General features: G+C 39.7%; 1 protein-coding gene across 2 annotated transcripts in view; it reads left to right on the plus strand.

Moving 5' to 3' along the window:
* Positions 1-23,364, plus strand: part of PDSS2 (decaprenyl diphosphate synthase subunit 2) — a 251,015-nt gene that overhangs the window by 212,144 nt on the left and 15,507 nt on the right. For both annotated transcript variants that reach the window (XM_065911355.1, XM_065911356.1), the window contains one exon: positions 11,684-11,716. In XM_065911355.1, coding sequence (XP_065767427.1) covers positions 11,684-11,716 — 33 coding nt within the window. The remainder of the gene's footprint in view (positions 1-11,683; positions 11,717-23,364) is intronic.

The raw sequence follows: 23,364 nt of genomic DNA on the forward strand, positions 1-23,364 counted from the left end.
TATCCCAGGAAAAATATCAGAGATGTGGGCAAAGATTTATATATTAAAATATGTAGTAAGATACTAATTGTAAAAGGAAGAAAATGAAAATTGATCCACTTGAAAATAGAAAAAAGTTAAATGAAGTATAATAAAAAGAAACATTATACAACTATTGAATATTGTATTACAAGGATTGTATTTGTATGCTTTTTGACAGCTGAACCAAAAATATATATATACAGATGGCGTTAGTAACTCTAATTGGGTTACATTAGAATACATTGCAGATTTATATACTTTGGTTGAAAAGATCCAGCTAAATATGTTAAATGAAAGCTATGAAGTCTCAGTTGGCTATTCACATATATGCATATATAATATATATATGAGTAACACAGATAAGAATTTTAAAGAAGCTTCACAGAAAAGGGACATGTTTAACTCTTAGTGTCTTTGCAAACTTACAGAGTTGTAAATATAGACTACGTGAGAGTCCAGGATTTCCTAAACAGCTGGTGAAATATCCCCAAATCGTTATCTTCAACTTGATTTTCAGTTCAAAGGGATATGCTTTCCAAATAGCCTATGCCTTAGGCATTAACTCAGGTAACTTCCCTCATAACTTAGTTGGTAAAGAATCTTCCTGCAGTGCAGGAGACCTGGGTTCGATTCCTGGGTTAGGAAGATCCTCTGGAGAAGGAAATGGCAACCCACTCCAGTATTCTTGCCTGGAGAATCCCATGGACAGAGGTGCCTGGCAGGCTTGCAGTCCATGAGGTTGCAAGAGTCAAACACAATTTAGCAACTAAACCACCATCTAGGCATTAACTCTAGTAAATTAACTACATTGTCCAGAGGTCAATAAACTCTGCTGAGATGAAACCCATGAGCAAACAGGGTTATGTCCATCAACCTAGGTCTTCTGTGATCATCTCTAAATCCTCATCCTTCAGGAAAAACTAGCAGTTTATTCCTCACCTCAGTGCCTTTAGGCCCTTCTTATATCTACATGTCTGAGTCATGAACAGGGTCACAGAAGAAAAAAAGATGAATTCACCTGAAGCAAATAAGAAATGTAAGAAGTTAGTTTCTGTCATGCAAGGAGCAACATTTTTCAGGTTAAAAAACTCCTTACTTGAGTTTATTTTAATTTTCTAAGTTATATTCATGTTTAGATAAAGCTGTCTACAATAATGATCTTGATCTGTGCATATCCCCTAGTCAGAGTTAGGGAACACAATTTACATAACACTTGAGAGGGACATTCTATCCTCAATCTCAAGGAGGCTACTTATTAATCCTGAAATTACTTCTAGTGCTCTCTTTCCAACTTCCTGTGATATTTTTCTCCTCTGCATTTTTATGATACTTTCTTCCCCCAGGTTTTGAATTTTATTGTAAGATTCTTAAGGATAATAGTGAATTTACTTTTGAATTACCAATGGTATTTGCATAATGACTCACTTGGAGTAGTCATCCAATTGTGCGTGCGTGCTAAGTCGCTTCAGTCATGTCCAACTCGTTGTGGACCCTATGGACTGTAGCCCTCCAGACTCCTCTGTCCAGTCCAGGCAAGAATACTGGAGTGGGTGGCCCTGCCCTCTTCCAGACCCAGGGATCAAACCTGTGTCTCATGTCTCCTGCATTGGCAGGCGGGTTCTTTACCACTAGTGTCCCCTGGGAAGCCCCAGTCACCCATTAGTATTTGTCAAAAAGTGTGTGTGGTGTAGTCTTCTGGGGACAAAACTGGTGGCAGCTTATTTTGTTAAATAGAAATAGTCAAGGTGGTATTAACAGAAATGGCCCATAGAGGACCAGGATTTGGGAGACCTGGATTCTGGTTTGGGCTCCGCTAGCATCTGTTTACCTTAATCACTCTCTTTAACATCTTTTTTATTATTTTTTTGTAAAATGATGGCATTGAAGTAGATCATTTCTAAGGTCCCTTTCGGCTCTCAAATCTAAAAAATTTCTTTTTTTAAAAACTCTTAAACAAGAGATGCATTGTAAGAAAATATATTTATCTGGATTAGAAGCTAAATACTACCTTTGACACCTTTAAGAAATAGAAATATCTTGCTCCCAGTGATGAAAGACAATTATGATTTTTTATTGTCACATATAAAATTATTTCCTTGCTCTGCTCAGGTAGGTTTGAGTCCCATCTACCTTTTCAATTTCCTGCTTAGGGAGAGTGAGAATTAATGACTAGACAAGGAAGGGAAGAGGGGATTACATACCTTTAGTGCCCATTCAGCATCACTGCAAAGCCGAGAAGCAGAGCACCTCTGGAATTTTTCATATCACTCTGTCCAACTTCCTCCTCCTCCCCAAGTCTTAAGATTGGAAGGCACTCTTCCATTGCACCCACAGCACACACACTATGCACTTCTATAAGAGGCAGTTCAGAGCCCCAAACCAGATCAGAAACAGCTGAAAGATATTTGTTGAGCAACGTCTCCATACTAAATTCTACAGATCCCTCCCTACCTTAATTTTAAATTTAAATTTGTAGCTGCTGAAAAATAATGATCAGGTAGAAATACTGATAGTGAATGGGTGATTCACCCTAGGGAAGTGAAGTCATTACTCAGCTATCATTTTGATTCCTAATAAAAGAAAGTTAGAATCTTTCAGAGAACCACAGAGCTCTGACTCTCTCAGGCAGTCCAGGGGCTATTGCAGGTCAGCATGCTTTATTTTTAATGATCCTTCTAGTTTCCTGCTGCCATTACAATAAGAAATAAGAATTATGATAATTTTTTTCTTGGCTATGTCTGAAAGTACTGAAATGTCACTTAGGCTTGTGACATTCTGACACTGTCATAGCCATCCACAAAATACCTTAAGTGAATACATACTACCAGTACTAAACTATAACTCACTTGTCCCTAGCTATCCTACTTTTTATTCAAAAAATAAAACATTCAAAACAAATTGCTAGAAAAGGATAGTGTGCACAAACATAACACATGTATATTCTTAAACAAAAGAGAAGGTACACATTCAGAGAGTCCTCATTAATGCCATATGATATTTTTCTAATTATTTATGTTATTTTTTAGTAGTTTCAAAAGGAGTAATACAACATCCTCTACCATGTAGAGTATAGGCATTTGAAAGGAGACCACAAAGACTATGAAATGGCTCTAATTATCTCCTAAATTAAAATACTTCTTAAGGTTTTCTGATGCACTTAAGGAAACGAAGTGCTTGAATCTAAGAGATACAGCAGTAAGTTGTCTGAAGGTTGTCTGTGGCCTTGTTAAGAGAAACAAATGTAAGGAATACTGTAATTGATGCCATTTGGGCAGCTCAGAGGAAAGAGAGTTTGAATCTGGTTGAAAATGTCAAGAAAGGGTTTGTAAAGTAAGTGATATCTGAGATAGTCCTTGAAGAAAAGCTTAACAATGAAGATGGGAGTGAGGGCTTCCTTCACAACAGAAGCCATGAAGAACAGTTGCAGATGGGCAAGTGTGCCATGTATTCAAAGGGAAAAAAAAACATTATAATTTGGATGGAGGACAAAAAACATAGGGCAGTATAGAGACAGATGAAGAATTGCCAAAATAGTACATAATGACTATACTTAAAGACTGGGTCAAACAAAAACATGTATAGCAATAGCCAAAAAATGGAAATGACTCAGTTCCCATCAAATGATGAATGGATAATGTATCCATGCAATGGATTATTATCTAGCCATTAAAAGGAATGAAGTATTGATACATATTCCAGCATGACAAAAATGTTCTGGAACTGGATAGTGGTAATGGTTGCACAACATAGTGAATGTACTAAATGTCATTGAGTAAAATGGTAAATTTTTCATGATGTGAATTTTGCCCCAATTGAAAAAATAAGACTTTTGGATGTTTGTAGAAAGTGAACTTGATTCAGAAGTCATGGAGCAGAAACTGAAAGTTTTTGAGCCAGGTAATTTCAAGGTTTGAAATGTGTTTTAGAGGTATATCTGACTACATTATATAGAATCAGAAGAACAAGAAAATACTATCAATACTGTAGTCAGAGTTGTGGGGAATCTGTTGATAAGTGCAGGGGGAAAGTCCTAATCAGAGTGTTGGCAGTGAGAATGGAAAAGTAAGGAGATTAGTTATAAAATTCACTTTAGAGAGGAAATATATTGGACCTGAAAATTGATATGACAGGAAGAAGCTGGCAGATATATACTAGTGAGGAGTGGTCAGAGGCCAAAACCAAGATATAGAACTTGGATAACAGGAAGAATTGTGCTGTTAATAAAAATAGGAAAGTTAAGTGGGAACACTGGTATAAGTTTGCTTTTTGACACAGGGAGCTTGGAGTACACCATCAGGGTTGGTGACCATCACCTTGGGACCTGGCCACCACCTTGGGACATAGCTACTAGAGGAAGCAACTCAGTTCTGTCAGCCTCATTTCCTTGCTCATGGCCTTTCTGAGATCCAGCTAGATTTTTTTTTCTTAGTCAAACTGTAATTTTATATTTCACATCTCTTCTGGATTCCAAGAGAAGCATGGTAAGAAAAATGGCTTAAAAGCAATAACAGGACTTCTGAACAGAGAGAGATTTATCATGTAGGTGATAAAAGCCTCTGCTCTTTTTTAATGGGGTACCATGTGTTATGGCACTTCAGTCGGGTCTGACTCTTTGCAACCCTGCGGACTGTAGCTTATCACAATTCTCTGTCCATTGGATTCTCCAGGCAAGAATACTGGAGTGGGTTGCTATTTCCTCCTCCGGGGGATCTTCCCAACCCAGGAATCGAACCTATGTCTGTTAGGTCAACCTGTGTCTGTTATGTCAACCTGCATCTGTTGTGTCTGTCTGCATTGGCAAGCAGATTCTTTAACCAGCACCACCTGGGAAACCCTAATGGCATACCATAGCCTTCCTTATCTGTGTATTTCTTCCTCTTACACTGAAGAGGAAGGAAGAGAATATAAGAAAGTTAATTCCGTGGACATTCACATTTGCCTCCAAAAAATAGCTTTCCCTGGAGAGGGATGGTAAAATCAGGTACCTACGCAGTCCAGTTCTGTCCACCAATAGATCTTATATATACATACTAAATTACACATCTTCATACCAATGCAAATGCAAAGCGAATTTGTTTTCAGTAAGTCGTGAAATTCCTTTTCTCTGAAGGAGTCAGTGATATTTCTGGCAGTACCAAAGCAGACCTTTAAAATATCATTATTATCTTTTTTATTTTTGCAGCCACCAATGTAATCTTTTATTCAAACAAGAATCATTAGTGAATAATTGGTTAAAACAATTGAATGAATAGTTAGTAAGGAAACCAAATAATCACAGGGACTCAAAGCACCCTTACAGTTTACTTACTGAAGACAAAGGGGAGAAGTGAACAAACAGTCTCACCAATAATAAGACAGCTGATACTGTATGACTCCTAATGTAATGGAGAAGTATACAGCATCATCTATGTAGCTGTCTTTCAAAAATAGCTTCACCTAAATCTAATCATGTGAAAACAAGTCCAGGATAAGGGATATTCTGCAGGGCAACTAACATGGATTCCTTTTTAAAATGACATATTATAAAAGACAGAAAAGGTGGGGGTGTGGAGACTGTTTTAGATTAGAAGAGATTAAAAAGCTGTGACATTTAAAGGGAATGTATGATTTTTAATTTGATCTTGGATTGGGATAAACATACCTCTAAAGGACTCCATTGTTTGGACTTGAAATTTTGAATATGGACATTATATTAAATAATAAATGTTAAAATTATTATATGTGGTCATGGGTTTGTAATTGTGTAGGAGAAAATGTTGTTTTTATGAGATAAATGCTGAGGGACATAGTTAGAGATGAGACATCGTTATGTCTCATATAGTGAGCAAATGATCATTTAGAGAGAAAACAAAGACGGCAGTATATTGGCAACTAACCAGTCGAGTTGGAGAGCAAATGGGTGTTCTTTATGTCCTTTCAACTGAAAAATTTTAAAAGAAAGTTTTTCTTGACGGTTTAAGATGAGAATCTTATTTTTTAAATTGTTACTCTAAAACATAAACTGGTAGCATTGGGGAAGAATAACATGATAAGCAGAGATGATCCGTCTCTAGCAATTTCTGCACTCCCTGCTGCGAAATATTAGTTTTCTGCTTTTAGAAAAAGGTTTTTCCGTATCCAGTTTTCAAGTCCAGATAATAGTAGTTAGAAACTAGAAGCAGCTCATTTATGTCATCCAATCCTTCTTTGTTACCTGACTTATAAAAAAGCATTTGTTTCTTAAAGTAAAAAGACCACATTGTACATCCATTACTTACCAACAGGGAATCTATCTGCCTTTGGTCTGCAGAGGCGGGTATATAAACGTTTTGGAATTAATCCCTCTGTGCATCCTCTCAATCAGAGCACTGGCTTTGTTTGCTCTGGTGTGGAATACTGTTTTGCAGCGCTCACTGTAGCTGTCAGAGGAGGCCTTCCGTGTCAGGAGCGCTGGCACGCAACTGGTCTGTTTTCACATTTTTTTTTTTTTTAAGATAAAACAAGGTTCAAACCACACATTCTCTGTGAACTGCTAAAGACCGGGAAAAATTACTTTCTTTTCTCATGACCTGGATTGACAAGAAGCACACCTCCAAGAGCCACAGGATGAGTGAATCCCTTTTAAAGACCCAAGTAATGAAGCCCTCAGGGAATTGGCGTGCGTGGCAGAATTTACAGTGGCTCCTGGAGATGAACAGTGTGGCAGGAGGAGGTTCAGGGCTGCCGGCTGTTGAAATACAGTCTGCATTTATTTTATATCAGCCTATTTTGGGCCCCAGTGAGAAAGTTATTTTAATATCTTGCTCTGCTAGAAATATACTAAGTGGCAGATGTCAAAAAAAGAGGGGGATAAAGTTGCAGCACTCCATTCTCCTTGAGACTTACAGAGTTTATATAGTTGTTCTCTTTTTAGCCTTTGAAATAAACACTGATGCATACAGAAGCAGGATGTTAGGCATAGCCCACATCAGTGACCCTCAAATGACTCAGAATTCAGGGCTAGGGTATTGAGGACCTGCATTTTCAACAGGTTGCCCAGGTGATTCTGATAATACCCAGGCCAGTACTTGGGAACACCTGGTCTGACCCAGTACACTTATTTTACAAATAAGAAAATGAAAATCCATGTAAAAATTTAAAATTACTTGAGGCGTTATTCTATTATGGACCTGAAACCATATTTTCTGACTCCCAGCATATCCATTTCCCAGGAGGTCACAGTGCCTCTTAAAGTGGTCACAGTTAAGGGCTTAGGCCACCAGTTTCCCTCCATAGACAGGGCCTACTTACCAGTTGAGGTTTGGCGGTGCACATTTGAAATCTGAGGTCTCATGACCTCCATTAGGGCTCTTTCCTTTTCAGTCACTGTTTTCAAGGTTGAAACTCTTAATTACTCTAAACTGCTGCATCTATGAGAAGCTTGGTAGATTATTTTTCTCTGTTCTTTTCTTTTGTTGAGTTTCACAAATTTCTTGAATTTATTTTTTATAGATTCCCATCTTCAGCTTACTTCTAAATAGAAGTTGAGTAATAAAATCAAAACACAGTACTGTTCAATATCAGTAAAAATTATTTTTAAGACACAAAATATTGACTCCCCATTAACTGTATACTGACTGAATCTAAACACCCAGCTTTCCTAGAACTAGGAATGATATGAACTTTGCTCTGTAAGTCTCCTGAATAAACAGTATATAACCAGCACTTATTAAGAAAAAGCATTTATCCATTTATTCACTCTTTCACCAGATACTGACCATCTCCTATCCATAGGCACTGTTCTAGACATGGAATACAGTTATGATCAGGAGAGAAAATGTCCATATTCTCATGGAGCTTAAGTTCTAGAGGGAGATTGTATGTGAAAACAAGATTATACAACCCCCTAGAGGAAGAGATATTTATTTATTTTGTTCCTTGCTGTGTCTCCGGTGGCAGAGCAATATCTAACACCCATCAGGTACACAGTGAACAAGTATTGAATGAATGAGCACCATCAGATGAAACAGAAACTATGGCCCTTCCCAAATTAACTGTTTTATAAGCAGAAACAATTGGTAACATTCCATAAGAAATGTTATTTATGTACAGGATTAAACCATGTGCATTTGTTTCTAATTTGCTGTATTTTATAAGCTCTAAAAGCTTTTTGTGAAAAAAAAATTTATATCAGAGTGTACTTTCAGGTGTGTGTCTGGCATACATGGATATTAACTCACATAGCAGCTGGAAATATATATTATATACCTATAAAGATCTAATTATTTATAGTATTTTATTTTATAAAATAAATGATACTTTTATGTACAAGCTAAAGCAGTCAAGGATGACATGGTCTCCACAAGACTGGAACGTTTGTTGTGACAAAATAAAAAGGACATTCAGGTGAGCAGCATATCAGCAGTTAGAGTTTGTTCGGGTTGTATTGGCTGTGGCTGTCATGCTGTCATTGTATGTAGGGTTCTAGTCTCTCAGCTTTCAAAACATTTAAGAGCTGATGTTAAATAGGGATTTACATACATGGTGTTTCTTTGCCATCATCCCCTGCAAAGGATATCTCCACCATGTAAAAGGTGGTAGCCAAGCTCGGAATACAAAATAAAATGAGAAGGTTTGAAAATAGCTGTGATTCTATTTAAAAAAGAAAAGAAAAGGGTGGGGGTTAGCTTCACCAGTGGCTCAGCAGTGAGGAATCCACCTGCAACACAAGAGCTGCAGTAGAAATGGGTTTTATCCCTGGATCAGGAAGATCCCGCTGGACGAGGGCATGGTAACCCACTCCAGTGTTCTTGCTTGGAGAATCCCATGAACAGAGGAGCCCAGCAGCCTACAGTCCTTAAGGCTGCAAACAGCTGGACACCACTGAAGCGAATCAGCTGGTAGGATGGAGCTGGGGGGACCTAGCACGCATGTGATTCTATAAAAATGTTGAATCCTGTACACTTGAAACTAAAATAATATTGTAAATCAACTCTTCAATTTTTAAGAAAAAAAAAAAGGAAAATAGCTTGTAACTGATTAAAGCACAAGTACTTCAAAATAATATAATTCTTTAAGATGATTAGTTTATAAGCAAGGTATGTGATGAGACTACTCTAGATGTCTTTATCTGTAAATAGCATTATAGTCACTATTACTATCTGAAGAAACTGAATTTTTTTTTTCTGGGACGATTGGGGAAATGGCTCAGCACCTCCAAAAGGAAAAGGCCACCTCCATCGTTGTAAATTATAGTTTCTCTGCACTTTACCCTGCAACATTAAGATATGAAAGGTACTCAGCTTTCTAACTTTCAAACTTTCAACAGATACCACTTTCAACACTTCTCACATGCCCTTTATGTTAAACACTGTAAGATGAGAATGTTGAAAGTGCTAGAATGAAGAGGAGGTAGTTAGAACAGAAACATGACTAAAAGTAGTGACGAAACGGCTGACACATTACAGAAATGAGTTGTTTGATAGTGTAATTCCGTAGGGCTCCCAGTTTGTGCATCACTGGAAAAGTGCTGTGCCTGAGAAACCCATGCAAGAGACAACCCTTGCCTGAGAAACCCAGCAAGAGACAAGGGAAAGGACGAGCAATTGAAAAGGTGGAAAAGTGGCGGCCACAGAATCAGCCTCCATGTCAGATAACCCTTAACCCAAAGTGAATTTGAGAGACAGGTGAGAATTTGAGAACTTGAAGACTAAGCATATTGTGAAATGCTGCTGCTGAAGTTTTGGTCACAAGCCATGGATTATTCATGAGATCAAAGCCAGTTCATATTTGCATGGTATCAAAGTGAGTAGCTAGGTCATGTGTGCACCATGCAGATGTTCTTGGGCTCCACACCACGCCTGCAGAAGTTACAGTGTTGGGAGAGAGATTTCAGTGTAGACAGAATTGTTTGTTTGCTTTTTTTTGACAGAATTGTTTTAACTTGGGGAAAAGACAAGTCTGTCCCTGAACAGTAGATATAAAATACCCGAGCAGAGAGAAGAATGAGCCTCATTTTAAAATATCTGCAAGAACCGACTCTTATTCCTGCTGGTATATTACATCTCAGGACTAAATTCAAACCCTTCTTAGTTCACTGAAAATCTTAGATCCCCAAAACATCTTTGAAGAATAGATTGAAAACCACAAATTCTTTTTTACAGTACATAGGTTGCAGAGGCCTTTTGTTTCATTGAAATCTTGGAAGTCCCAGTTTTAACTAAATCATTTGTGATGGTGTCAAAAGCTGTACATGAGCAGTATCTTATTAGAAGTTGCTTTTCATGAAAATAAGAAAAACAAAATTAGGCCTCTTAGGATAAATTTTTTTAAGATTATAAAGAAGCAAAAGATTTTAAACTAATGTTATAAAGATCTCATTCTCTCTCATGTAAGTAATCTGCCCACATTTAGTGTCGTTATCTATAGAGTGTCATTTTGGATTCAGAAAAAACACGGTCTCAAGACCCAACCTGTTTGTAAGTTGCAAGGCTCTCGCTGTGTGCTGAGGTGGCAGGAGTTTTGCTCTCAAGTCCGCAGAAGATGAGCTAACCTACCAGCAAAAACTAACGCAGTGGTTGTCTCTGTCATGTTCAGATTTGATAAATAACGCTTTTGAGTATATGTTTTAATTTCAAATTGCTTTTTAATAACTAAAAATATTAAAAGTTGACCTTATATAGGATGTCTCCTCACCTCCAGCTTTTTCCCTCTCCTCATCCCTGGTGACGGTGGGATGGAGGTCGGGCCTTTTGCACAATACAACACGTTAAAAATTATGCCAAAGGGAGTGGGGGAAAAATGAACCCACAGATTACTTACTAATTGTACAGAAGGAAATATGTCATTACAGTGAAACCATCTGATAGTCACCACTTAAACCCAGTGATCAGACTTACAGCATTACTGAGATACAGGAGAACCTGACATTTAGTGCCCCCTGAATTGATGCAGATGAAGTATATAATATTCCATAGAAGATATTCTTGCAAAAAATGTTTAACCTAAATCTAAGCAAGCTTCTTCAGACGCAACTTTGTAAGCAAACAGGGACAAGTTAAATGACACAATGAAAAAAGTGATAATAATAAGAGAGAGACATTTTATACGACAGCTGCCCTGGTCTCCTCAAAAAGTCAGTTATTTCCATGAAAAAAGTTAATGATTTTTATTTTCATTTCTTAAAAAATGGGGAAGGGCTAGTCTAGATTTAAAAGGCGAAATAGAGATAAAAGCCAAATGCAATGTGTGAATCTTGATTAATTCTAGTTTGAGAAGAAAAGTTAAAATATATTCTTGGGACAACTGGAGAAATGTGAATATGGATTGTATATCAGATGGTATGGCATTATTGTTAGTTTTTTTTTTTTTTTCATTTGAAAGTGATCATGTATGAGTTGTCCTGTGCTTACAAGATATTTGCTGAGGCATAAAGGAATGAGGAGTCATGGTATCTGCCACTATCAAACCTAGAGTATATAAGTGTGCTTGTGGTACTGATCTTTCAACTCTTCAATACGTTTGAGAGTTCTGTGTATATGTATATACATACATACATATGTATGTTTCACTACATGCTATGTAGAGGTAGAAGAGGAAGTGGAGAAGGGGAAGAAAGTTGGCTTATTCTTTGAGAAGCAGAAGTTACAGAAATACTAAGTGATTTTAAAAGAACTAATTGATTTTCCCCTCTTTTCTATTTTAGGCTCAAGAGAAAGGAAGATTAGACTATGCTAAGGTAGGTAGATTTTGTGCATTCTACACAGTTTTATACATTTCTATTTGCTATTTGGTTTTTATTTATATTTGAAAAGTCAAAAGAAAAGCATCACATTCAAAACTAAGGGACCTTCCCTGTGAAGTAACAGGCATTAACAGGTGGAATAGGATTCATTTAATGGTAAGTTTATTTAGTGAATGTCTACTTCTTTCCAGACACTGTGTCAGGCGTCAAGAGTAGGAGAGTGAACCAGATCAGTTCTTTCATTCATGACATTTACAAGCTAGTTGAGAAGGTGATTAATAAACAACTAAATGGATACATAATATAATGTCAACTGGTGGTAAGTGCCATGAGGAAAAATTAACTGGGTAAGATCACTGACCATTGCTAGAAGGATGTCTTTGGACTATGGAAAAGAGCTTTTAGCATCATCAGGTAAGACCTGGGAAGCACCATACAGGGTAGGTTTGGATTCCTAGAGGCAGTAGTTTTCACATACCCTGTGGAGCTTTTGAAAACATACGTGCCTGGGTTACCACAGCATTATACCTCTTTCACCAATGCCAGAATTCCCTGGTAGGCAGAGCAGGCCAGGGGCAGGATGGAGGGTTTGAAAAACAGGCTCCACAGATCATTGTGACACATAGCCTTGTTCAAACATTGCCGTGGGATTTTGGATTTCAGCGCACCTGTGCAAGCCTTTGAACACACTTGGGTTTTCTCCTAAGGAACAAATGAAGTATTTTCGCAGGTGTGTGGGATGCACACAGCTGCTTGAATAAAGGAACATGCTAACCATCTGGTTTTTACAACAGTCAAGAATAGCCAGAGCGTGAGCACACCTGTACTCCAAAGACAAGGAGGACGAGATGGGACCTGTAAGAGCTGTGTGTGCTTGCACTGGGACAGCTGGAACCCCCCAGTGATCGCTCCAAGGCTGATCCAGAGCCGTGTGCTCTCTCGGCAGCCCTGAAGTGTGCTCCCATGGTTCCATGCCTTTTCTTTGCCTGAAGTGCAGTTCTTTCCTTCCCTGTCTCACAGACTTACATGTGCTTCAAGAAAAATTAGATTAAGAGTGGTATCTCTATACTGAAGACTTCTGTGTCTGTCACTCTGTCTTTGATGTCTGTGCTAAGTCGTTTCAGTCATGGCCAACTGTTTGTGACCGCATGGACTGTAGCCCACCAGGCTCCTCTGTCCATGGGATTCTTCAGTCAAGAATATTGGAGTGGGTTGCCATTTCCTTCTTAGATGTCTACTTGAGCCTTATCCCTAAATGGTCTCCCACAGGCAGAGATGCTCAAAGCGTCTTAAACTGAACTCAACATCTTCCCAACATCTCTGGTCACCTTTTTTTTTAGTACTTTATTTTTTAGAGCAGTTTTTAAGTTCACAGCAAAACTGAGCAAAAAGTGTAGAAAGTTTGCATTACCCTCTGACACCACACAAGCATAGCCGTCCCCACTGTTAGCGTCCTGCAGCAGATTGGAACATCTGTTATCATCAATAAACCTGCATTAATACATCTTTATAACCCAAAGTCCATCATTGACATTAGGGTCTAGTGTTAGTGTTATATCTCTGGTCGTTATTACTTGTTCTGTCTCCTGATGTTGTCTGTCATCCCACCAGTGAACCATGTGAGAAAATTAGAAATCACTCTCAAATGCTCTTACCCCCTCACGCCTATGTTCCATGACCAAGTCATACCAGTTTTATTGCCTACATTTTCTTAAATTCAGTCCCTCCTCTTGATGCCTCTTCCATTGCTCACACTGCATCCTGCTCTGAACCACTAGAAAGCCTGTGACTGTTCTCTGTGCCTCTCTTTTGTCCCCAAAGGTCCATCACCAGCCAGAATGTCTATCTAAACCACAAGCCTGGCAGTTCCACACTGCATCTTAAAACCCTTCCTTGGCCCCATGTTTTCTATAAGGCATATTCAAAGCTTACCACAGTGGCATATAAAGCACTGTGATCTCGCCCCCTGGAGGCACTCTCCAGCTTCATGTCCTCCAGACTGTGCTCCAGTGGCACCAAATTACATAAAGCATGCTGTTTCTGTTCTCTGTGCCTTGACCCGAGCTGTCCGCTCTGCTTGGAATGCAACAGTGTCCCTCTTTATCTGGCTTCCCCTGCCTCTTCTGTAAGGCCTAATGTAGGATCGTCTCCAGGAGAAAGTCTGCCTGGGTCCCTGGGCTGGATGAGCTGCTTTCCTCCGTTCTCTAGTCCACTGTGCACCTCTCAGTCATTGCGCTTCACTCCATTGTTTATCATGGCCATTTATGAGAAAGATCATAGACCTTGAGCTCTTTAAGGGCACAGATGGAACTTATTTGTACACTTGGTGACTAACACAGTGCTTGGCCCTTGGCAAATGGTGAATGAGTGAGTGAGTAAGATTGTAAGAAAGTAGAAGACCCATGCAATTAGTTGCAGGAGAAATTCTGGTATATGGTTTTTTATTTCAATCACAGAGGAAAGGAAAGCTTTTGACACAAGCTGCAGGTATCAGCAGGGATAAGAAGATTGCTTGAGAAGGTTAATGAACTAACTTGGAGATAAATGCAGGGATTTCACTATGATAAAGGAAATAACTTATAAACAAAAAATTAAGGGCAGTGACATCATGATTTGGCAATAGAGTGATTACTTATCATTGCTGCTTATTTATGACTCAGAAAACTCTTTTAGGATTTCTTATTGCAGAAGCACCTGCCAGGGGAAGAGACTAGAAGAAAAGAAAAAAAGGAAAATGGAGACACAGATAGAACACTCTGAACCAAGCAATGGCTCTGTCACCAACTCACTGCAAAATCTGTTATCAGTCACTGAATCTTTTTGGTTTCCCCTCAGTTTCCTTAGTATGAGAGGAGCAGGTTACAATATTTTCCAGCATTCTTGCCTGGAAAATCCCATTGACAGAGGATGGGTATAGTAGCTGGTGGGCTGGTAGGGTACTGTAGGAGTATGGGTACAGTAGCTGGTAGGCTGGTAGGGTACTGTAGCTGGTAGGCTACAGTCCATGGGGTCACAAAGACCTGGACACAGCTGAGCAACTTCACCTTTTTCTTTCAGTTTCCTTAGTATGAGAGGAGCAGATTACAGTAGTGCTATTCTACTCTCCAGGCCCAAATTTGAGAGGAGACATTCTTTTGGGGTGGGGAGTTGGGCAGAGGGAACATTCTTATCTTATATACTATTAAGGTCCAGATTCATTCCTTCATCTGCTTCATCCACCCAAGCATGGTGGATCTGATATTTAATATATGCAGCCAGACCTAACCTAGACCTTCCTATCAAAAGTCCCCCTTTGCTCTGTTTTTTTCCTCCTTAACATTTATCATAATCTACAATTACCATTTTTATTTAGTTCCCTGTGTTTTGTTTCTTTTTCCAGTAGACTGTTAAGGCAAGACCTGAAGGCAGGGCCTTCAATGGCCTTGTCCATTGTGGCATCGTCTCTGCCCAGCACAGGCTTACATGCAGGAGTGCCTGACAAATGTGTATGGACGAGGGCTGCATTAGTGAGATGTTAGAAGTGCAGGCAGCTCAGAGGTCTGGAACTGGGGATCACAGACTCAAATTAGCCAATACAGCCAGTATACTCTAGGACACTGTCCATCCCTATGTTCAGTAGCCCTCAGGTTGCCTTCCCAAGCACCCAGTGACAATAGTTGTGATGCCAGCTAACAGAAACCCACCTACTGGGGTAAGTGGTGCTGTGCTGACATTTAAGGGCATAACTTGATCTCAGCAGTTAACCCAGGCCTGTTATCCATGCTACTGCTGCTGCTGCTAAGTCACTTCAGTCATGTCTGACTCTGTGCGACCCCATAGACGGCAGCCCACCAGGCTCCCCCATCCCTGGGATTCTCCAGGCAAAAACACTGGAGTGGGTTGCCATTTCCTTCTCCAATGCATGAAAGGGAAAAGCAAAAATGAAGTCGCTCAGTCGTGTCCGACTCTTCGCGACCCCATGGACTGCAGCCTACCAGGCTCCTCCGTCCATGGGATTTTCCAGGCAAGAGTACTGGAGTGGGGTGCCATTGCCTTCTCCGCTGTTATCCATACATAGACCCAGATCCAAGCACCGCGGGTAGAATGATTGTATCCTTCTCTGCCAAGCGTCCAGGAGATATCTGTAGTACTGTCTCTTACGCTGCATATCATGGGCCTGTGGGGAAGTCCTGGTCTCATGCTATTTGATTCCAGCATCGTGCTTTGGCAGCTTAGGGCTCCCCTGGTGGGTTTACCTGTAAAACTGCATTTTAAAAACTCAGTGTCCATTTCCGGAGAGTGTCATGAAATTTATTTATTGCTGGATGTTTCTTTCTTTCCAAGTGGTGAACATTTTCTCAAAAGCCAAGTTTTATCTGAAAAATCAGATTTTAAGTGCAGATTATTTGGCCATGTGCTCTCTGGCTTCATATGCCATCTCTCCAATTTTATCAGTCTCAGAACGGCAAGGAAGTAGAGGAGAGGGTAGAAGTGGTGATCAAAATCGGTCTCCGCTAGATCGCTATAGAGTGTCAGTCACATTCAACGAAACAGTGGTGTGTCCTCAAACACTCAGAAAAGAAATTGAATTACTTCTTAATTGAGTTCCTGTTGCGATGGAGCCTGGATTATGAATGCTTTACACTGCGGCAGTGCCTTTCATCTGCAGATATTAAAGCGCTCAGCAACTATCCCTTCATTAAGTCTCCCGCCTCTGGAAGGTGGTTAACACCAGTCCCAGTGCACTCTACCCACTTCTGAAGCTCATTCACCTGAGGCTGGCCTGGGGTGGAAGCTGTTAACTGTAAGGTGATTCTACCCAGCTTCTAAAATGAAAAAACAAGAAGCAACTTACCTAGTTAAAACTGCAGAAGTTTTATTGGACAGAATGTATTTACCAGAAGTGAATTGTGACCAAAAATCTGGTGCCAACAGTTTTGCTCACATACGCTGTACAGAGGATCTTCTTTACGTGACTGGTGTTCAGCCCTGAATGTGTCTGTCTTAGGCAATAGGAAACGGTTCCATGTTCCCAAGGTTTCTGGCCCCAAGCAGATTGAGTTCAGTGTTAGAGGGAAGAGTGCCACCTATTGAATTGTAGAAATCCATGGACATGTGTGGGGACCCGTGGAGAAGTGTCTCAGGCCACATTCACTCTTGGTTTGCTATGGTAACTTAATATATGTGTCTGAAGGAAAACAAGTATGTTGGCTACTCTTAGAAAAACATCTACAAACGTCTGTGTATTTTCCCCAGCTGGAGCTGAGCGTATGCCTGTAGTTTAGCCTACTGCTCCTTGAAAGAAGCATGCTGCTCAAAGACTGAGGCAGATGGTATTTTTACCACTTCAGGCAAAACATGGCACCTATGGTTCGGGTTTCTACAATTTTAATTTTTTAACACTTTCGAGATGGCTGGCTTAAAAATATCTCCATCACAGGGATACAGAACTTTTCTCAATTTCTTTTAAATAATTGCCTCAGATATACAGATTATGGATAAATATCGCTTGGTCAGAACCAGACTTTCAGCCCTGTGGGCCACCCTCCTGCTCATTCTCCCACAAGTGCATAGGACTAGGCCTTACATGGGCTTTGACAGTCATGCTGATTTTGATGCAAAGACTCTGAATGGTTTGCAGGAGCTTTCTGATATTCATCTCCAGCCTTTACTGTGTGTAGTTCATATAATTTTCCCATGACTCAGTACAGAAAAGAAAGTTTTTTTGTGTGTTTTCCCACTGAGGTTCACTTGAAGCACAGAGGGTTGCTCAAGGTTAAGCACTTGGTAAAGATTTTGCTTATGCTAGTTTATCAGGCATCCAGTTTTCAGTCAAATGTGAGAGAGGCTTTTTGAAAGGAGTGGGAGTTTTTTGCTGTTCCCCCTCTCCCGGAATTTGTTCAGGTCTCAGAGTAGCCCTTTCCCCTGCCTCAGGAGCAGTGTCTAGAGCCCCTGCCTTCTTCATCCCTCCCCACCCTCAGGCCTTGCACATTTTGTTTTATTATAAAACACATTTGCATAGGGTACACATTAAAATTCCCTTCCCAGCAGCAAACTGTGCCATCCACAGACATTTGCATTTGCACGATCACACATCATCACTTCCTCTCATGTCATGGTTCTCCTTTCCACGGCTTGCCCTTTTAGCCATTTCTTCCCATTTATTATCCATAGATTGCTTCAACCATTTTGCTGCATATTTTATCCAAAATTCTTTTTTGAACCAGTGTAGGAAATTTTCTATAAATATTATTGCCCTTTCTTTACTGACAAAGCCAGATTTTTTTTTTTTTTTGGCAGAGTTTTAGCCGGCTTGTTGTTCTCATAACCCTAGCTAACCGGCTCTGAGAATTTTTCATGTTGGCACATTTAGAGACCAGATGTTGCTGTATTTTCTCTTTGCTGTACCCCTTTCTTGGGCAGATGCTCCTTCTCTTACTCTGGGACTTTGCATTAGCTCCTTTGGTAAAATATTCCAAACAGCATCATTGTATGCACTGAATCTCTCATTTCCTCTAACCTCTTGAAGCTGTCTTAACATTTAGGATTTCTGGTTTTGTAATAATTATGGAGACTATCTAGAAGCAATAACATTCCCCCCTCTTTTTTCATTAAGAATTTGTGGTCCAATTATATGAGATGTTTATAATATAATTTAAAAGAAAAACTCCAAATCCATATGATATGAGTGCAATTATATAAAATTTCATATGCTTGATAAAGACTGCATGACAACATGTAAAATGTAAAAAGGGCCTTAAGATAATAACTTTTTGTCTGAAAGGTATCAGTTTTAAAAATGTAGACTCTGATTTGAATTGGAGTTTTTCTGTGTTACCACCTGAGCTACTGAGAATCGAAAAATAACTTTCCTGAACTCATGTTTTTAGTTCATAACCAGAATTTAATCCTAGGCTCCTAAAGAGTTGCTTGCTTCTATGGCAGTAGAAGGAATTCACTGGAAAATGTGGATTTTTAAAAATAACTTTTTTAATTGAAGTATAGTTGATTTATAATGTTGTGTTAGTTTCAGGTGTATAGCATACTATTTCAGTTTTATATACATATACACACGTACATGTTTATTTATATTTTCAGATTATTTTCCCTTATAGACTAGTACAAAATACAGGGTATAGTTCCCTGTGCTTTACAATAGTTCCTTATTGGTTACCTGTTTTATATGTAGTTGTGTATACATGTTAAACTCCTGATTTATCCCCCCCACTTCCCTCTTTGATAATCAGAAGTTTGTTTCCTGGAATATGATGTTTTACACTGGGAATTTTTGTGCAGGCCTCAAACTGTGGTTGAGGCGCCAGGGAATAGTCGAGAAAGATGAAAACGGAAACCTTGGCTCAGCCTGTGCTGCAGCACTGACGTCCCGCCCGCTGCAGAGGAATGGGGCTGAAAGGCACCGTCAGGACGGCCATCTGAAATTTTTAAATCCTCCACTCCCTGTTTCCCTAAAATCACATTTGACCAATTATCTTTCTTTTGGCAGTCATACTTCAGAAACGTAGGGGGATTTCGTTTTGGGGTTTTTTCCCCAGCAATAATGAATAATTTTGTTTAATCTTTTTTTCAGAACAATTAATGTACTAAAGCTGGTTTTTGCAACTACTGCTTTGATTCCAAATCTCCTTCAAAGTACAGTTATCAATGATGATAAATAATCATTGATCTATTTCTGTTCATAATAAAGCCACAATCTTTTGTACCATGTAAAATTTCTAGTCAAAAATAAGTTCTAATTGCACATGCAGTAGTTAGTCTCCAGAGCCAGAGTTGTGCCTTATTATGACCCTCAAGTCTTTCTGCAGAACAGTCATCCTCTGGGCATTCATTCATTCATTTGTTCCCCTATTATCAAGCTATTTCTTTTCTTCCTTAAGTCTCTGAGTATAATATTTTGCATTTGTCCCCAGTAACTATCATCTTACTTTGATGATCCATTCCGCTAATTTCTTAATGTTATTTTAAAATTAGATTCTTGTTCTCTGAGGTGTTTGCAGTCCCACACACTTCAGCGGCATCAACAGATTTAATGATCATAATCTCTAGTCCCTCATGGACCATGAATAAAATTATTAAATGATGTCAGTGATAAGCCTCTTTATGACATCATAAAATAATGCCACCCTCTCAGCTGTTTGCTCAAATATTATTGATATTCTTTTAATTCAATCCTCAAAGCAGTTATAAATCTTTATTTTTCTTTATGCCATATATTTCTAGCTTATTGGCCTTTCATCTCTAATTTTATATATAAAATATTGAATTATTTTGTTTATAGCAATAATATTTAGTGGGGCAATCTCTCCCATCCTTAGGTTTATAATTTTGAATTTCTGGTTCTTGAAAAATTACATTTCTGCATATCTCACATTTATTAGGAAGCTAAGGCAAACTTAGATTGTTGATGAAGAGGAGTTCTTAGCTGTAAGCCTGGAATCGTGTCTGGTTTTATATCCTGAGGGCCTAACACAGTTCCTGCCACATACTGGGTACCCAATAAATATATGCTGAACTACTATTGAATGAATGGATAACCCAAGATACGCCAGCTGTTTGTGCCTATGTTCCTTTTCGTTCATAAGATGAATTTGACTCCATCTTTGATCCTCTTAATTTCTCCCCTAGTATATTTAATCAAATACTTTCTCAATGGCATGCACTCTCTGGGTTAAAACAAAGATTCATTTGGGGTAACCTTTTGAATCTTAGTCTAGCTAACTACAGATGCTCACCAGCTGGTTCTGTGGATAAATGCTCTGCACGGTGGGGTAGCTGGATTCAATTATTGTTCCCAGTTTGTGGTATCAGGACCCACCTGTGAACAGGGAGTGAGTGTGTGACTTTATGTGGAGGACCGAGCCTTTTGTCCCCTGGAGGAGTCTGCTTAGTCCATGAAACAGTTTTAAGTAGATCTGAAGGGAATACTGTTTATTTCCGTGTCATCAAAAGCAGTGGAAGGACATGAGTTTTCCAAAAAGAGAATGAAAAGGGAGGCACCTCTGTGTCGATGTTGAATCTAGTTTCAGTAAGATGGAAGTCTTTGTCATTGTCTTAGATTGTTATTTCCAAATTTATTCACTAATCCTACAGCCTGATTTTACGTGGATTTAAGGACTTCTGTGATGTCAAGATGTTTGATCTTACAGAAAGCTATAATTTGTTCAGATGGTGTATCTGAAGCCATTCCCTCGTGTTTCCTCAGCTGTGTCTGAAGGCACTGCTTAGCCTCCCTGCTGACACATGAGACTGAATCTCGATCCTAGATGTGCTTAAGCACCTTTCTGAAATGGCGTGGTAGCTGTGCACCTCAATGTTAAACAGAATTACTGAGGTCACGGTGGAGATGACGGAGATTACCACTGAGTAGATCTTTTCTTTCTTCCAAGTGCTTGACTTTCTGGCTTGAGGAAAGATCTTACCTGTCCACCAGATAGTACTAAAGCCAAAGATGTGCCTCTGAAGGTTGATTCATGCACGGTGCCCCCTGTGGAAGGTCTCGCTGTTCTAGAGCCAAAGAAATTTTGCTGCCTTTTGTCTTCATTCCTATGCACCTGTTAGGAAAGGCTGCAGGCTTTTCTACATCCTGTGACCCTGGTAAGATGCATGTCACTGTAAGCATTTTCTTCAGGGTGCTGAGCACTTCAATCAAGCAGTTCTATCAGATCCTGTCTCTGAATCCTTTCATTTTATGGAGAAGAGATGAAATAAGCTAACGGTGTTCACACAGTTACTATCTCACAGTCATCATTCTAGCCGGGTCTGTTGACTCCACACTGACTCTTCACTACCACGCTGTTTCCCAGGGTGCTTTAGACATACAACAAAAAGAAGAGAGAAATTGTAGTCAGTCTCTGGTCTTACCAAAATCCAGAAAATGGTATGCATTACTCTATAATCCTAACATAATTCTGGTCTCTGAAATAGTGACTATCTAGTAAGTAAATATCTTAGGATTTATTTGCTGAACTAGTTCAGTGATTATTGTGATTTTTTTCCTAAGCTAGTATGCATTCTTCCCTTTTTCATGAAAGTTTTAGAGATATGACCATTTAAGACAAGTTTTCAAGACTTCCCTGGTAATCCGGTCGGCCTTGCAATGCAGGGGATGCAGATTTGATCCCTTGTGGGGAACTAAGAGCCCACATACACTGCAATGAAAGATCCCAAACGAGCATCAAAGATCCCGCATGCTACAACTAAGACCCAATGCAGCCAAATAAATAAACATAAAAAAATAAAACACGTTCTCATCACTGTTCTCTCGATGAAAGCAAGGGTCTATGTTAACGAATACCATAGCACCATAATGTCGAGACCTCCTACATCTGGAAGAGGTGTTAATCCTGCAGATGTGATTACACTTATGTGGTACAGAGTAACAGCGTCACCCCCATAGCATTGCTTCCTGCATGTGCCCTCAGTCTGATGTGATCTGCCTGGAAGGCCTGGCTGAGATATACATTGGTTGTCATTGCTCTCAGTAGCTATCGTTTTTCTGTCATTTGATGTGTGTTCCAGTGATGAGTGGGGAGCTTCCCAGGTGGCACTAAGTGATAAAGAACCTGCCTGTCAGTGCAGGAGACAGAAGAGATGCAGGTTTGATCCCTGTGTCATGAAGATCCCCTGGAGAAGGGAATGGCAACCCACTCCAGTATTCTTGGCTGGAGAATCCCATGGACAGAGAAGGCTGGAGGGCTACAGTCCATAGGGTGGCAAAGAATCAGACATGACTAAAGCCACTTAGCATGCACACAGAGATCACTGATGGAAGTCGTGTGTTTTGAGCTCATTTTGTTTCAGGATGTATGTTGGGATGCCAGGAATCTAGGCTCAATGGATAGTAGTGATGCTGGTGGTAATAGTGGTTTTGAGGTAAGTGATCTCAAGGTTTTAGCAGATGAAAAATCAGAATATGAGGAGAATTTAAGAAATGAATGAAGGTACTTCCCTGGCGTGCAGTGGATAAGAATCTACCTGTCAATGCAGGGGACATGATCCCTGCTCTGGGAAGATCCCACATGTCTTGGAGCACCTAAGTCTGTGCACAACTACTGAGCCCATGCTCTTGAACCCGTGCTCCAGAACAAAACAAGCCACTGCAATGAGAAGCCGGCTCACCACAACAGAGTAGTCCCCACTCAGCTGCAACTAGAGAAAACCCAAGTGTAGCAGCAAACACCCAGTGCAACCAAAAATTTCAAATTAATTACTTAATTTTTTAGGAAGATATAGACTCAAGTCAAGCTAGAAACCCAAATTCACTCTTGCATAATTTATGTGTTTCTCTCGTAATCCCCAGGATGGTTTACATACATGATGTGTGTGCATCATTAAATTTTCCTCTAGAAGACATGATAACCAAGCAGCAAAGATTGCTTTTCCTGTGGAATTAAGCCTCAAATTTAATATAATTCCATACATATGTGAGATGGGGCTTCCCAAGTGGCACAGTGGTAAACAATCCACCTGCCAGAGCAGGAGACGCAAAAGACGCAAGTTTGATCCCTGGGTTGGAAAGATCCCCTGGAAGAAGAAATGGCAACGCACTCCAGTATTCTTGCCTGGAAAATCCCATGGACAGAGGAGCCTGGTGGCCTGTAGTCCATGGAGTCGCAAAGAGTCAGACACAATTGAGCACCACCACC

Source organism: Muntiacus reevesi, chromosome 19 (assembly GCF_963930625.1).
Source record: "Muntiacus reevesi chromosome 19, mMunRee1.1, whole genome shotgun sequence".
Lineage (NCBI taxonomy): Eukaryota > Metazoa > Chordata > Mammalia > Artiodactyla > Cervidae > Muntiacus > Muntiacus reevesi.